General features: G+C 41.5%; 1 protein-coding gene across 8 annotated transcripts in view; it reads left to right on the top strand.

The window, feature by feature from the left end:
- The window catches only part of LOC124555503 (bestrophin-2-like), a 674,041-nt gene that overhangs the window by 603,272 nt on the left and 53,422 nt on the right, over positions 1-17,347 (top strand). Inside the window, exon 11 of one of the 8 annotated variants that reach the window (XM_047129437.1) lies at positions 14,711-14,945. The exons of the other annotated variants lie outside the window; for them this stretch is intronic. Coding sequence (XP_046985393.1) covers positions 14,711-14,793 — 83 coding nt within the window. The 3' untranslated portion in view covers positions 14,794-14,945. Of the gene's footprint in view, positions 1-14,710; positions 14,946-17,347 lie in introns of those variants that run through there. 8 annotated transcript variants of the gene reach the window in all.

The raw sequence follows: 17,347 nt of genomic DNA, 5'->3' as shown, positions 1-17,347 counted from the left end.
CGGGACCGTAGCCCAGCTTCATGGAGACGGTTGCGAATGGTCCTCGCCGATACCCCAGGAGCAACAGTGTCCCTAATTTGCTGGGAAGTGGCGGTGCGGTCCCCTACGGCACTGCGTAGGATCCTACGGTCTTGGCGTGAATCCGTGCGTCGCTGCGGTCCGGTCCCAGGTCGACGGGCACGTGCACCTTCCGCCGACCACTGGCGACAACATCGATGTACTGTGGAGACCTCACGCCCCACGTGTTGAGCAATTCGGCGGTACGTCCACCCGGCCTCCCGCATGCCCACTATACGCCCTCGCTCAAAGTCCGTCAACTGCACATACGGTTCACGTCCACGCTGTGGCAGCATGCTACCAGTGTTAAAGACTGCGATGGAGCTCCGTATGCCACGGCAAACTGGCTGACACTGACGGTGGCGGTGCACAAATGCTGCGCAGCTAGCGCCATTCGACAGCCAACACCGCGGTTCCTGATGTGTCCGCTGTGCCGTGCGTGTGATCATTGCTTGTACAGCCCTCTCGCAGTGTCCGGAGCAAGTATGGTGGGTCTGACACACCGGTGTCAATGTGTTCTTTTTTCCATTTCCAGGAGTGTAGTTCAAACTGTTAAAAAACTTTGCCTGTCCACAATTAGAAAGGTGTTTTACCATCAGTACTTGACTTTCCAGTACGACTGAGTAGAAAAGCGGCTGTCACTTACATGAGCCCAAAATGATTTAGGTAACTTGCTAGACGTTAACATTGAGAGGGTTAATTCAACTATATGTTGATTTGCTTGTTCAGCAACACCATTTTGCTCAGGACTGTCTGGACACGTAAGACGAAACTCAGCACCACGGTCTTGTAGGACAGCAACTACCACGTTACAATTAAACTCTCCTCCACCGTAAGTCTGAAATACTTTTACCTTATGACCAATAGCATCATACTCCTTCAAAAATATTTTCAAATTGTTAGTCACTTCAGATTTACTTCCCATGAAATATATCTAAACAAAACAAGAAAAATCATCTTTGAAAATCACGTAGTAATGAAAACCATTTATAGAGTCAATAGACATGGGTCCATTAATGTCTGCATTGACCAACTCACCGACAGTTTGTGGACAATCTCTGCGATGGCTAAATGATTTTCAGTGGGATTTCCCAAGAACACATCCATCACAAAATGATGTCCTATCATGGGACTTAACTGATATACTGAAATGAGAGAGCACATCTTGTACCTGATGTTTATCTTGATGACCGAGTCTCTCATGGTGATGAATTCTTCTCGGACCAGCATCAAGACCTGGTGGCTATCCAATCTGTCTGCAGACGCCACTGCCTTCAGATCGGAGTGTTCCTGACGTATTTTGTCAATTGTGGGATTCCATGCTGCACCGAACTGCAAACTGCTATCCCTGTTTACTAAATTGTTGTGCAGACGTATCCCCAGTGCCTCTTTGAAGATTGAGTCCCAGAAACCATTGGCACTGCACAGCTTCTTTGTTTTTTCGAATTCAAAGGTGTGTCCCTCGATAATGCTGTCTTCTGCTACTGCGAACTTGTTTGTCTGTCCTAGTCGTACATTCCTGAAGTGTTCAGTACAGTGCCGGGAGATATATCATTGTGTCTGCCCAGTATATTCTGTCCCACATTCGCACTCAGTACTGTAAATGCCCTGTGTCTACAACCCCAAGTATATCTTTGACTTTTTTCGGTGCATGAAATATGGTTGTTATTTCATGCTAATTTAATATTCTTGCACTCTTGGCTGTTTGTGGTCCATAAAACGGCAGAAATGCCACATGTTTTGCTTTGTCTTCTTCTGGTTTCTCCTCCCACCTCTTGTCTGCATGCAAGGCATGTCTTATTTGTGTCTCGGTGTAGCCATTCTTACAGAAGGATTCCCGCAGATGTGCTAACTCATGCGGCAAACTCTTGCTGTCACAGATCAACCTGCCTATTTGCACTAAGGTGTTCAGTACTGAGTTACATTGTGCTGGATGGTGGCAGCTCCAAGCATTGAGATATAAGTCCATGTGTGTCTTCTTCCTGTAGACCGAGTGTCCCAATGTATCATCCAGATTTTTCGTGGTTGAAAGATCCAAGAAAGGAAAGCAGCCATTCTCTTATACGTAATGTATGCCATTGAGATGGCGTAGGGACTCCTGTAGTTTTTCCTTGCAATGGGGCCACACTACAACAGTGTCGTCTAGGTATTGGTAGAACACCTTTGGTTTATGGTGGGTGATGTTCAGTCCCACGTCTTCAAAGTGCTCCTTGTACAAGTTGGCAATACCTGTGGCCAGGGGGGAACGCATGGCAACACCATTTGTTTGTTCATAGAAAGCCGCGCAGGATTAGCCGAGCGGTCTAAGGTGCTGCAGTCATGGACTGTGTGACTGGTCCCGGCAGAGGTTCGAGCCCTCCCTCGGGCATGGGTGTATGTGTTTGTCCTTAGGATAATTTAGGTTAAGTAGTGTGTAAGCTTAGGGACTAGAGGTGGGCAAACTCATTCATCCTTGGTAACTAGTTCACTGCTGATCATACTTTTTTGGGAACCATTCATTTTTACTCGTTCACTGTTCTTTTACGCTCGGTACATGGTTCTTATGAAAAACTGAAAACTAGTAGTGTGGGTGACTGAAGGATGGAGGGCACCAGGAGGGGGCACTTGCCCCCCCCCCCCCCCCCCTGGAATACAGAGTTTTTATGCATTACAGAATTCTCACACACTTTTAGAAGAAATTTCAGTGATTCCGTAGAACCTCTCATTTAGCCAACTGTAGCCTTGTGTGGCTGATTGCAGGGAAATAATATAGGGTGGCGCACGGAAAACCGGCATCGAGTACAGACTACTCGCCAATTATGGATAATGTGTTGCCCGTTACAAACAGATACAACAAACAGACAAACATGTAATAATTAGACAGTGAAGAAATAACAAGCTAATGCAAGCAACAATTGCGGAACAATCGATGCTGATGTGTAGAGAGCTGGGGAAGAGAACATGAAAATCCCATGTGATACACATGAGCTATAGCTCATGTAGTCTTGTAAACCTGTTGGTGGCTGTTTCCCAACTTTATAGACCACAAGCGTCTTGTATAAAATTCTTCATTTCAACTTCCACTACATAGCTATGCTACGTTGTAAACAATAATCGTTTACACCCTATATGTACTTCACATTGTCTCTGAGTTCGTAGGTGAAGTAGACTTTATGGAATGTAAAATGAAATGTGGTTTTCTCATACTTGCATCACACACTTAGTAAAAATTAGGTTTTTATGTTGCATTATTAAAGTTAATGCAGCAATAATAATAATAATAATAAAGTTCACAGTAATAAAGTTTTTGGTTTGAAAGCTTCTTCTGAACAAATGTTTTTGAGATAATAAGTAAATACAATTTTATGACAATCTATGTCTTTTCAAATAAAGGGGCACCGCTTTTCCTACTGAGCCAAAATGACCCACAACCCTTTTTTCTTTTCTTTTTTTTTTCAAAGAGACTAAACTAGCAGGTAATGCAAATGGGAAACAACCAAACTTAAAAATAATTAGAGCCTTCCTAAATGTAATGTTTTGTATATGAAAGATACACGAAAATCGTTTTATATGAATTTTATTACACTAAAAATTAAGAAAATTATTGAAAGTTAGCTGCTATATCAAGTTGATGAAACCAAATAATATACGAATAACGAAAAAAAACTTGCCTTGTTATTAGTATGTCTTCTGCTGTTCATCGATATAATGAAGTGAGCTGATATGCCCTTTTGTTACCTGAAAAGACATACCTATTACATACAACATAATTTATATGTAATTTATGTAACTATAAAATACTTTTTGATTACTGGTCGTGGGCGCTAAATAGCCAGAACCAAGTGCATGAACAGTTTGGTACACATCTGAAATAGGCAAGCGCAGTGAACGAAATGAACAACTGGATACTGAACTAACTAGGAGGAGTCAGCAGTGGAACTGAGACAAGTGGTCATGTGAAGAATGACGAGTGCAGCCAAGGGAGACCGAGACTGAGACGAGCATGCGATCAAGGCTGGAACGAGAACTGCCGAAGTGACCGCTGCGACCGCAGTGAACTAGTGAACTATGGACCGATCGTTCTTCATTTCCGGGAACTATAAGTAGACCGCTGCAACCAAAGTGAACTATGAATCGATCGTTCCTTGGAATATGTTCCTTGGTCCTTTTGTTCATCTTGGTGAACCGTTCCATTGCACCTGTTTGTTCGCGAACTACCCATCTCTATTAGGGACTGATGACCTTAGCAGTTAAGTCCCATAAGATTTCACACACGTTTGAACATTTTGTTCATAGAATTTCCCACCAAATTTGAAGTACATTGTGGTTAACACAAAACAAAAGAGTCTGAGTGTGTCCTCATTGAAGTGATCTTCAAGTAGGGCTAAGGAATCATCCAGTGGCACCCAGGTGAAAAGAGAAGTGACATCAAAGCTGACTGGTAGATCCTTCTCATCCAGGCATAACCCTTGGAGTACCTTAACAAATTTGGTTGAGTTCTTGACATGGTAAGGGCAGTGACCCATGAGTGGTTTTAACAGCTGTGCTAGGTGCTTCACTACACTATACATCAGAGAATTTATGGTGTTCGATATAGGATGTAGTGGGACATTCTCCTTATGGATCTTCAGGAGGCCATTCGGTCACAGTGGAGCCGGTGCCTTCGGGTAAAGCTTCCTGATGGTGTTTCTGTTAAGTCCTGAGCTATTGAGAAGATCGATGGTCTTACGTGTAACAGAAGCAGTTGCGTCTTTCCCCACTTCTTTGTATGCTGGATCTTGTAGTAAGGTGTTGATCTTCTGCCATTAATCTTCTGACTTCAGTAGGACTGTTGCATTCCCTTTGTATGATGCTAAGACCACTATACCCCTGTCATCGCGAAGGTTCAACAGTGCCTTGCGCTCTTCTGCCGTAATGTTGTTCTTTGGCATTCTTGCTTGCTGGTCTCCCTCCTCACTTCCTCGGCTGCTCTCAGTGGGAGTCCAATTATGGCTTGCTCGACGCTGCAGATGATGTCATGTTTTGGGAACGTTCTTGGAGTCGGAGCATAGTTCAGGCCTTTTGACAGCATGGAGATTGTTGGTTCACCAAATGTCAGGTTGATGATGGTCTTAAGAGTGATTTCAGGTGTGCCGCAGGGTAGTAGGACCGTTGCTATTCGCAATATATGTAAATGACCTTGTGGATATAATTGGAAGTTCACTGAGGCTTTTTACAGATGATGCTGTAGTGTAATGTGAGGTTGTAACAATGGAAAATTGTACTGAAATTCAGGAGGATCTGCAATAAATTGGCGCATGGTGCAGGGAATGGCAATTGAATCTCAATGTAGACAAGTGTAATGTGCTGTGAATACATAGAAAGAAAGATCCTTTATCATTTAGCTACAATATAGCAGGTCAGCAACTGGAAGCAGTTAATTCCATAAATTATCTGGGTGTAGGCATTAGGAGTGATTTAAAATGGAATGATCATATAAAGTTGATCGTCAGTGAAAGCAGATGCCAGACTGAGATTCATTGGAAGAATCCTAAGGAAATGCAATCCAAAAACAAAGGAAGTAGGTTACAGTACACTTGTTCACCCACTGCTTGAATATTGCTCACCAGTGTGGGATGCGGACCAGATAGGGTTGATAGAAGAGATAGAGAAGATCCAACGGAGAGCAGCATGCTTCATTACAGGATCATTTAGTAATCGCGAAAGTGTTGTGGAAATGATAGATAAACTTCAGTGGAAGACTCTGCAGGAGAGACGCTCTATAGCTCAGTACTGGCTTTTGTTGAAGTTTCGAGAACTTATCTTCACTGAGGAGTGAAGCAGTATATTGCTCCCTTCTACGTATATCTCACGAAGAGACCATGAGGATAAAATCAGAGAGATTAGAGCCCACACAGAGGCATACTGACAATCTTTCTTTCCACGAACAATACAAGACTGGAATAGAAGGGAGAACCGATAGAGGTACTCAAAGAACCCTCCGCCACACACCATCAGGTGGCTTGTAGATTATGGATGAAGATTTAGATGTAGAATATTGCTGGCTTTCTCCTCCTGTTGACATCTGCCCGGAAGTCTGAGGAGCTTCTGGCACTGTTTGTTAGTGGCTTTCTTCTTTTGGAGCTCACTGCTGGCATACCAGTTCCTGTCCAGCCATTTCCAGGTGTGTGATGGGAGAGTGGAAGCTAGGTACAGGTGGTGAGTGAGCAAAGTCTTGGCATTCTTGTCGAGTTCCATTCTGGTAACATGTATGTGTTCCTGTACTAAGGCTGAACCAGCCCGTCATAATATGCATTTTGTCCTCACCGTGTTGACAGGATGCCACAAGTTTGTAAACTGCAGCATCACTTCCTCATCCCAACACCCCAGCAAGAAGGCTAGTCTGCTGAGCAGCTTTCTCTTCTTGATTTGTAGATTCTGCAGCATCTTGTAGTTACCCTGGACATCCTCCTCGTAGAGGTGTGATATTTGCGACTGCAGTCTTTCTTGGTGTATTCCACTGATGAATTCTTCTTGAGTAATCAGTCGAGTGCTGGTGTTGTCTTGTTGCAACATTTCAATGAGTTTTGTACCTAACACCTTCTGGCGAAGTGTCAGGATGCAGTGTTCTGCATATCTATATAGCTGCTTGGCTGCCGTCCGCTACTGTAGGCTGGCCAATCATGTTCCTCTGGAAGGGGCTACCGTGTCAGTAGTTGGGAGGGAGGGGGGGGGAGTGGTGGACCAGTGTCGAGACTCGGTGGCTATCCAATCTGTCTGCGGATGCTGCTGCCTTAAGATCGGAGCGTTCCTGATGTATTTTTTCAATTGTGGGTTTCGACGTTGCACTGAGCTTCAAACTGCTATCCTTGTTTACTAAATTGTTGTGCAGACATATCACCACTGCCTCTTTGAAGATCAAGTCCCAGAAACCATTGGCGCTGTGCAGCTTTTTCGTTTTTTCGAATTCGTCTGTGTGTCCCTCAATAATGCTATGTTCTGCTACCACGGACTTGTTTGACTGTTCTAGTCATACGTTCTTGATGTGTTCAGTACAGCACTTGGAGATACATTGTTGTGTCTGCTCAATATATTCCATCCCACATTCACACTCAATGCTGTAAGTGCCCGGCGTCAGCAACCCCAGTTGGTCTTTGGTTGAGCCAAGTATATCTTTGACTTTTTTCTGTGCGTGAAAGGTGGTCGTTATTTCGTGCTTCTTTAATATTCTTGCTATCTTGGCTGTTGGTGGTCCAGCAAGTGTCAGAAACCCCACACATTTGCCTTGTCTTCTTCAGGTTTTTCCTCTCCTCTCATGCCAACACTGTAGTTGTTCTTCTGAAGTTGCTAAATTAATCATTACTTGTGATTCTGGGAGGACAAACACACAGGTTCATAATGTATACTGAGCTAAATAGTCTTCCTGTTGCGACTATTTCACTATGTTGCCAAATGACAACACCTTTATTATCATAAGTCACATTATATCCACGTTGTGTAGCTTGACGGACAGAGAAAAGTTAGTGTCTGACATCAGGTACATACCAGTCCTTTTCAAGCAAAGCAGGTGTCCACCTTTTGTTTATCAATATTTCAATATCAATACTGCCAGTCCCATGTACAAAAATAACTTCTTTGCCAGCTGTCTGCACACACATGTTGGAGTTGGAAACATTTCAAATGTAGCGAAATGCCATTTATTTGGTGAAATATGATGTGTCGTGCCAGAGTCCGAAATCCAAGGATCTGGACTATCAAAATTAACATGAGACAACAAGCTAGTGGCTAGAAATTTATTTGGTTTGTTGCTCACTTTTAGACTGGAACTCGAATTATTATTGTTGTTAGCTGTCATTTTTGCTTCTTTTGCAGCCATGTGCTTTTGGCAGTTTGCGGTAATAAGTCCAGCTTTCTTCCAATGCAGACACATATGACTTTCTTTCTTCTTTGACTTACTCCCCTCTGTTGCAAATTTCTTCTGTTTTCGATTTTGTGTAGAAAGCAGCAGCTGCCTGTGTAGCTCGCGAATTCTCAATTGAACGCAAATTCTCCATTGGAAGCTGTGTCATTTGCTCAGCTTTAGGAACATGATACTAGGTTGACCTGTAAAACTGATATTTTGGTCCTAATGTTTTGAAAATATGATGGTGGAGCAGCAAAAGGTGCAAAGTTGCATTTGGATTAATTTTGTTCAGGTCACTGCACAATTCATGGAAAATGTTTGCAAGTAGCGATGTGTTTTTTGTTATAGATGTGAAATCATCTTTTGTCATTTCAAAGAAACAATCGTACAATGTATATAGTCGCTGCAATGAAGGTTGTTCATATACTGACATATGGGTATCCCAAATTTCTTTTACATCAGTCTTCTTTCTTACATGAATAGCAGGTTCCTCATCAAGTGCCATTCCAATGATACAAGCTGCCCAAGCATTGTCCCGTAGCCTGAGCTGATGTGCGTTGGATGGTTCTTCTCCTTCCAATAATGATGGACATATGTGTACCATCTATAATCAAATAAAGAGAACCTTCCTTTAAACAAAGTTGAATCTGCCAATTCCATGTTTCCCACTGATCTTCACTTGACAGTTTGCAAATGTTTGTACGACTAATATCATCACTCAACTGAAGCACTGTGTCTGTCATTCCAAAAGTTTTGCAGTCTCACGAAATCCTAGCAAACAGAAAAATAGTCTCATGAACAAATACTATAATTCTCAGAGCCTGAAGTGTTCAAACATGGGACCATAACTTGTTGTGGATGAACTTAGGATATAATTTTATAGCAAGAACACAACACTTTTAGTAATACTGATCTTCATTTAATATCTCAAAGATGGCTACTAGCAACATGAAAACTTCAAACAAAAACATGAAAAACAAAAGAAACTCTTAGGAACAAAGAAATTCACAACACAGAACCAGGCACCACCATAACAGAGGAGAGGAAACACAGTTATGATTTGTTAAGGTTATTTGTTATAAATTCACGGGTGAGTGAAAATAAACACTTCATGGCTTGTCATATGTAGTCTGTGCCCATAACCTGTTAAGATTATTTTTTTCTTCTCTATCTTTTATATGTTGGTGTTCAAGTATGTAATGAAACTGTTAGTTAGTCAGAAATAAATAATCTTAACATGATTTATTTCCTTGAACAAGATTCACAAGAGCAAGCACACCTCATGAACACTTGACCAGTACCACTGACAGCTCCAACTGGTCAGAGCTGCGTGTGGTAGCAGCCAAGCATTCATGAGGTGTACTTGCTTGTGTGAATCTATGTGTGTTTTCTTTACTGTGCTGAAGAAGACTTTGGCTGGAACCTATAATGTGTAACAGTGTCTCATTGTTCCTGTCTGCAACTCAGCAGTTCATTTTTACAGACAGCTTAAACACTGTATTTATGACTTTTCTTGAGAAATAACTTCCTGACATGTTCATATGTTTTTTTGTAGAAAAAAAACTGAATAATGTCAACTACTGTTTCGTTTTTAAATTGTGGAGTAAACAACACCTGACTGTTCCTGGAAAATATTATCTGAATGAATAAGTGAATGAATATGACATATATGAAAAAAATTATTGACTGAAACTGTGAATAGCTAAGTATGTGTGAGCATGTAAATCACATTGTCGAGCCTTGATGTGAGTAACATACATGGGGGACAATGATAGCTGTAAAGCAGCCAGTATTGGGAGTTTTGAGAAGTAAAACTTACTTCAGTCCATCAGTTGATGAAGGATGGAGTTAAACTGTGTATATTTGCATTTTGTTGATGTATTATTTTGTAATTTCATGTAAAGTGATATCTGAATGCGGAGTGATCCAAAGAGGGAGAGTACCGTATTAAGTGACCGAAATATGAAGGTGATTGACTTCTTTCTGTAAAATGAGGGAAAGCACCACTGACCTATAGTGAATCTATACATGGAGCACAGAAAAATATACCAGAAAACAGCATTCACACTAGCTTTTGAGCACTAGCTGTTTTTCCAGCAGTAATACATGCTTTTACACATACAGCCACACAGACAGCCAATGCACACTCCCATGGCCAAGGCAAGACTAATTATTGGCACTTGATTATTGAAAGTTGTTGCCTGAGTTGATGGTGGTGGGTAGGGGCCAGTGAAGGATGCAGGTCTTTGGACAAATGACTTTGGTGCCCCACAACAAAATGAAAAAAGTACAGAGGGTCCAACAAGAGATGTTGGGCAGGAGTGAAAGAGGATAGAGAGGTGAAGATGAAGAGAGAGAATGAGAGGGAACAGAGAAGAGAGAGAGACCAAAAAATCGGTGGAGGTGAGGGGGAGAGAGAGAGAGAGTGAGAGAGAGAGAGAGAGAGAGAGAGAGAGAGAGAGAGAGAGAGAGTGGGGGGAGAGGGGGAGAGAGGGAGGGAGGGATGGAAGGAGGGAGAGGAAGAAGAATGACCCCCGCATGGGGAAGGGGTGGAAGAGGAAAAGTGGTGGGAGAAGTTAGTGCATGATCTGGTTGGAGAAGGGGTAGTATGGACAGAAGAGAGAAGGGGTGGCAAGGTGAGGCAACAAGAACACGTTGAAGGCAGGTTTAGGGCAGGGGGATGGCAAGGGTGCAGGATGTATTGGAGAGACAATTCGTATCCATGTAATTCAGAGAAACATGTGTTGAACTACGCAAATGGGATTTGTCTCTCCAACACATCCTGCACTCTTGCAATCCCCTGGCCTAACCTTCACTAACATGTTCCCTCTGCCTCACCTGGCTTTGTCCTTCTATCTCCCATTCATACCACTACTTCTCCAACAAGATCATGCACTGCCCTCCCCCACAATTCTTTCTCTCCCCTCCCCATGTGGGCATTCTCTCTTTTCCACTCTTCCCTCTCCATCACCTCTCACCCCTATCCCTCTTTTCAACCCATCTCCTTTCTCTGTCCCCTCCCTTTCTCCCTCTTCATCTTCACCTTTCTATCCTCTTTCACTCCTCCTCCCCTGAGTGCCCCAGTCTTCGTACATCTCTTGTTTCATCCTCCATACTTTTTTGCCTTGATGTCCTACCATTAAGTCATCTGTCCAAAGACCTACATCTTTTTGACCACCACCTCCTTGAACCCTTCCCTGTGACCTCCCCAACTCCATCATCACAGGCAACTGCTTTTAATAATTGAGTATCAATGACTAGTCTTGTCTTGGCCAGTGTGCATTTGATGTCTGTGTGGCTGTCTGTGTCAATATGTGAACTATTGATGGAAAAAGAGCTAGTGGTTCAAAACTAGTGTGAATGCTGTTTTCTGTTATGTGTTACTGGACTCCATCCATTGATCAGCTCTATGTGAGTGGTTGCCTTTCCATTATTTTATATATTGCTAGATCCAGGGATTTCCATTATTGTTATTGTTGACTACTTTGTTATGCATCCCATTAGATAAATGATATTTTGCACAGTGTGGTACTGGGAGAGGAATTTTAGGCATGAGTCAGGAGTCTGTGGTCAGCTCTTGTGATGAGATGTCTTATAGCCCAGAGTTCTATGGATTTTCATTAGAATGGAGTAATAGTGATTTGGCAGAGAATTTGATTTTTTGGTAAACGTACATGATCATTCATGCATGATGCCAATGAAAATTTTGAATTTTTTGAGAGATTTGTGCATTTCTTATTCAAGGTATACACTGACAAGCAAAACATTATGACCACTGCCCACTTCAATGTTTGATGCCGCCTGGTGGCACTTTGGGCACGTGATGTGGTAACAAAAGTATGTAAGTAGAGCAGACACAGACAGGGACCGCACTAGCAAAGATATGGACTGCAATTGGGGAAATCCACTGAGATAAGCAACTTTGACAAAGGGCAGAATATTATTATACAGAGCCTATGAATGAGTATATTGAAAACCATGGAGCTGGTTGAATTTTCATCTGCTATTGTCATGAGAATCTACAGAAACTGGTAGAAGGACAGTGAAACTGCCATGAGGCACTAAGTGGTTGGACATCCATTACTGTTAACAAAGATGGGCTTTGGAGGCTTTCTGCACTGTAAAGTAGGATAGATGGTGAACTGTGGCATCTCTGTTGAAAGTGCACAATGTTGGTGCACGTGCAATAGTTTTGGAGCACACCATTCATCATACATTGTTTAACATGGAGATCCACAGCAGACCACCCCAATGTGTTCACATGCTGACCCAACAGCACCATCAGTTATGACTGCAGTTGGCATGAACCATCGGGATTTGACCATAGATCACTGGAAACATGTCAGCTCTTCGGGTGAATTTTTGCTACACTCGGGTAATTGTCATCTCCACAAATGCCATCATTGAGGTAAACAGTGGCTTGAAACTTTCAGTGCACTACAGTCAAAGGCTGATGAGAGCAATATTATGCTATGGGAGAGATTATGCTATGGGAGAGATTCTCCTCCACCTGCATGGGACCTGTGGTAGTAATTGAACACACACTGGTAGCTGCAAACCATCTACACCCCTTCATGCTTGATGCCTTCCCCGATGATGTCATCTTTCAGCAGTATAATTGTTCTTGTCTCAGAGTCAGAACCATGCTACATTGGTTTGGGGAACATTATAGTGAATTCATGGTGATATCTCGATGACCAAATTCCTATGGAATCCATCTGGATTGCTATCAGACCCCATCAACACGTATGCACAGAATCAGTGATGTATTTTGTTCCAAAGATGGACAAACAACCTATTAAGCAGGTGGTCCGAATATTATGGCTCACCATTGTAATTCCGTATGGTGCAATGTGCAGTTATAACCAGGAATTTTTGAAATCCGAAGGTGATCTGTAAAATATTTGAGTGAGCATTTGATACTGTTGAATACCATATGTCTTTGACAAACCATTTACTAACTGATGAACAGTTGTTTCCATACCAGGTCTGAGTTAAAAACCTTAAACTGGCTGATAGAGAGAGGGAGAGTATTGTAAGTGAGAAAGGCTCATTGAAAACAATGTTTATTTTCAAGACACAAAGGAATTACATGCACTGGCTGCCAGTAGACACTGATTTAAACCAATGAGGAAATCTGAAATCTTATGCCAGATCAGGATTCAAATCCGGTTCTCCGATCATCATAGCTGCACAGATTACTCTCGCAAACCTCCTATGAGACCCAAATTCTCATCTTATCCACATACTACTGATTTAGTGCCCCTTGCACATTATACTCATTACTTGCAGCAGTTTGCCAATTCCCATAAGAGTTCGAGAATGTTGTGCATCTGCACTGAAGTGATCGTTGGCTGTCAGACAACATTTTGATCCTGCAGCTATTATTAATCAAGACACAAAGGAATTAATTATATTAGCTACCAGTGGTCACTGCTTTAAATCAATGGGGAAAGTTGAAAATTTGTGCTGGACCATATTTGAACCTGCTTGTCATGCTTATTAGGCAGACATTCTGACTACTGCACCATCCAGTCACAGTGACCATTGCAAGTGCACGGACTACTCTAGCATGCCTCCTGTCAGACCCATATTCTCAGCTTATGTACACACAGCTTATGTAGTGTCCCTTGCCCATTATCCTCATTACTTTCCACATTTTTCCAATTCCCATAAGAGTTTGAGCATTGTGTGCATCTAACTGAAGTGATCATTGGCCGTCCTCACCTAATTATGTATGTGGTGTCTGTTCTTCTGGACATGTCCAAAAGAACAGACACCACATATATAATTAAGGTGAGGATGGCCAATGATCACTTCAGTACAGATGCACACCACACACAGAGGCATACCACACTCAAATTCTTATGGAAATAGACAAAATGCCATGAGTAATGAGGATCATGGGAAAATGGCACTACATCAGTAGTGTGTGGTAAGTTGTGAATTTGGCTCTCACAGGAGGCATTCTAATTTAGGCCATGCAGTTGATGGCCACTGTGTCTGGATGATGTAATGGTCAGCACATCTGCCTAGTAAACAGGAGACCTGGGTCCAAACCCCAGTCCATTACAAAATTTCAAATTTCCCCATTGATTTAAATCAATGCCCACTAGCAAATAATGCCATTAATTCCTTTGTGTGTCTTGATTCATCCTGCCTCTAGGATCAAAGGGGTGTGTGTTCTTTCAGACATGTCCAAAAGGACGAACACCACATATATGTGTGTTTGTTTTCATTCTTTCATTTCTGGAACTGTATATTAGAACAGACTTTGAAGCAAATGTGTGTATAAAAAAAAAAAAAAAAAAACCCGTTTTAATGCAAGGATTTTTCTTCATTTGGTAGTTACAGCCAGATTTGATAAAGTTAATTCACTTTAACAGTATAGTATAGTTAACTATATCTATACACCCTGTTGACCTGTGTAGGGCAGCTAAATTTTGCACCTTTTAGTAGCTGAAGAATATTATATGTCAATTCAGAGCAGTCCATATTTTCTAAAGAACTCACCAGGGTGAGTACTCTCTATGTTGGTAGGATAGCAGAACATACTTGCACTTGCAATATTAAAACAATAGTTCTGACTGAACCTGTGTTGTGCAATATTAAAACAATAGTTCTGACTGAGCCTGTGTGCCTCTTTCAGGATAGGTAGGGAGACACTTCCTTTTTGTAAAAATTTCAGTCTTCTCCAGTGATTTTAAATACTTTAAATAATGGAAGCATTGTGTTTTTAATGTTATTAATGTAGCAATGGGTAGGAAAATCCAATTTTTGGATGTGTTCTAGATGGAAAACTGCCAATGCAGAGTTGCTGTCTTCCCCGTTTGCTGCACTCATGTTATGACATCAGCTTTGCTAAGCATTCTTGAAGGATGTTGTTGAGCAGGTATGGTGGTTGACCTCTGGAAACTGATACCAATTCCCATATTATATGAAGCACTGCCATTATTTGTTTTCATTTATTTAAGATATAATTATCATATTTCTTGGTATTACCCTGTGATATGCTCTTGCCTTTTATATATTGTAGGTGGTTGCCATCTGAGCTGAAACTCATGCCTGTCCCAATATAGTCCTGACACAGCTTTTAAGTATTTTATGTACAATTTTTTAATTAGGCCCATTACTTTTAAAGTGTTTTCATGATGATAGTTCTTTCTGTTTGGTTCTTAAATTTATAAATGTATATCCTTGTGCACAACCTGTTGACTGTAGCTGGCAAATCATGATGGTGGTGGGCAAACACATGCAGCAATCAGTCATATTCCATTTCTGTACACTACCAGACATGCTCTGGTAATATTTTGAAAATTTAGCAAGTTACTCATAGCATGCAGCTTTACTGTATGGTTAAATGATGATGGCGTCCTCTTGGGTAAAATATTCCGGAGGTAAAATAGTCCCCCATTTGGATCTCCGGGTGGGGACTACTCAAGGGAACATCGTTATCAGGAGAAAGAAAACAGGCTTTCTACGGATCGGAGCGTGGAATGTCAGATCCCTTAATCGGGCAGGTAGGTTAGAAAATTTAAAAAGGGAAATGGATAGGTTGAAGTTAGATATAGTGGGAATTAGTGAAGTTCAGTGGCAGGAGGAACAAGACTTTTGATCAGGTGAATACAGGGTTATAAATACAAAATCAAATAGGGGTAATGCAGGAGTAGGTTTAATAATGAATTAAAAAATAAGAGTGCGGGTAAGCTACTACAAACAGCATAGTGAACGCATTATTGTGGCCAAGATAGATATGAAGCCCACGCTTACTACAGTAGTACAAGTTTATATGCCAACTAGCTCTGCAGATGATGAAGAAATTGAAGAAATGTATGATGAGATAAAAGAAATTATTCAGATAGTGAAGGGAGACGAAAATTTAATAGTCATGGGTGGCTGGAATTCGGTAATAGGAAAAGGGAGAGAAGGAAACGTAGTAGGTGAACATGGACTGGGGGGAAGAAATGAAAGAGGAAGCCACCTGGTAGAATTTCGCACAGAGCACAACTTAATCATAGCTAACACTTGGTTCAAGAATCATAAAAGAAGGTTGTATACATGGAAGAAACCTGGAGATACTGACAGGTTTCAGATAGATTATATAATGGTAAGACAGAGATTTAGGAACCAGGTTTTAAATTGTAAGACATTTCCAGGGGCAGATGTGGACTCTGACCATAATCTATTGGTTATGAACTGTAGATTAAAACTGAAGAAACTGAAAAAAGGTGGGAGTTTAAGGAGATTGGACCTGGATAAACTGACTAAACCAGAAGTTGTACAGAGTTTCATGGAAAGCATAAGGGATCAACTGACACGAATGGGGGAAAGAAATACAGTAGAAGAATAATGGGTAGCTTTGAGGGATGAAACACTGAAGGCAGCAGAGGATAAAGTAGGTAAAAAGACGAGGGCTGCTAGAAATCCTTGGGTAACAGAAGAAATATTGAACTTAATTGATGAAAGGAGAAAATATAAAAATGCAGTAAATGAAGCAGGCAAAAAGGAATACAAACGTCTGAAAAATGAGATCGACAGGAAGTGCAAAATGGCTAAGCAGGGATGGCTAGAGGACAAATGTAAGGATGTAGAGACTTATCTCATGAGGGGTAAGATAGATACTGCCTACAGGAAAATTAAAGAGACCTTTGGAGAAAGGAGAACCACTTGCATGAATATCAAGAGCTCAGATGGAAACCCAGTTCTAAGCAAAGAAGGGAAAGTAGAAAGGTGGAAGGAGTATATAGAGGGTCTATACAAGGGCAATGTACTTGAGGACAATGTTATGGAAATGGAAGAGGATGTAGATGAAGATGAAGGGGGAGATATGATATTGCGTGAAGAGTTTGACAAAGCACTGAAAAACCTAAGTTGAAACAAGGCCCCGGGAGTAGACAACATTCCATTAGAACTACTGACAGCCTTGGGAGAGCCAGTCCTGACAAAACTCTACCATCTGGTAAGCAAGATTTATGAGACAGGCGAAATACCCTCAGACTTCAAGAGGAATATAGTAATTCCAATCCCAAAGAAAGCAGGTGTTGACAGATGCAAAAATTACCGAACTATCAGTTTAATAAGTCACGGCTGCAAAATACTAACGCGAATTCTTTACAGACGAATGGAAAAACTAGTAGAAGCCAACCTCGGGGAAGATCAGTTTGGATTCCGTAGAAATATTGGAACACGTGAGGCAATACTGACCCTATGACTTATCTTAGAAGAGAGATTAAGAAAAGGCAAACCTATGTTTCTAGCATTTGTAGACTTAGAGAAAGCTTTTGACAATGTTGACTGGAATACTCTCTTTCAAATTCTGAAGGTGGTAGGGGTAAAATACAGGGAGTGAAAGGCTATTTACAATTTGTACAGAAACCAGGTGGCAGTTATAAGAGTCAAGGGACATGAAAGGGAAGCAGTGGTTGGGAA

Source organism: Schistocerca americana, chromosome X (assembly GCF_021461395.2).
Source record: "Schistocerca americana isolate TAMUIC-IGC-003095 chromosome X, iqSchAmer2.1, whole genome shotgun sequence".
Lineage (NCBI taxonomy): Eukaryota > Metazoa > Arthropoda > Insecta > Orthoptera > Acrididae > Schistocerca > Schistocerca americana.
Note: the sequence above shows the minus strand (reverse complement) of the source record. Positions and strands in the feature narration are given on the sequence as shown.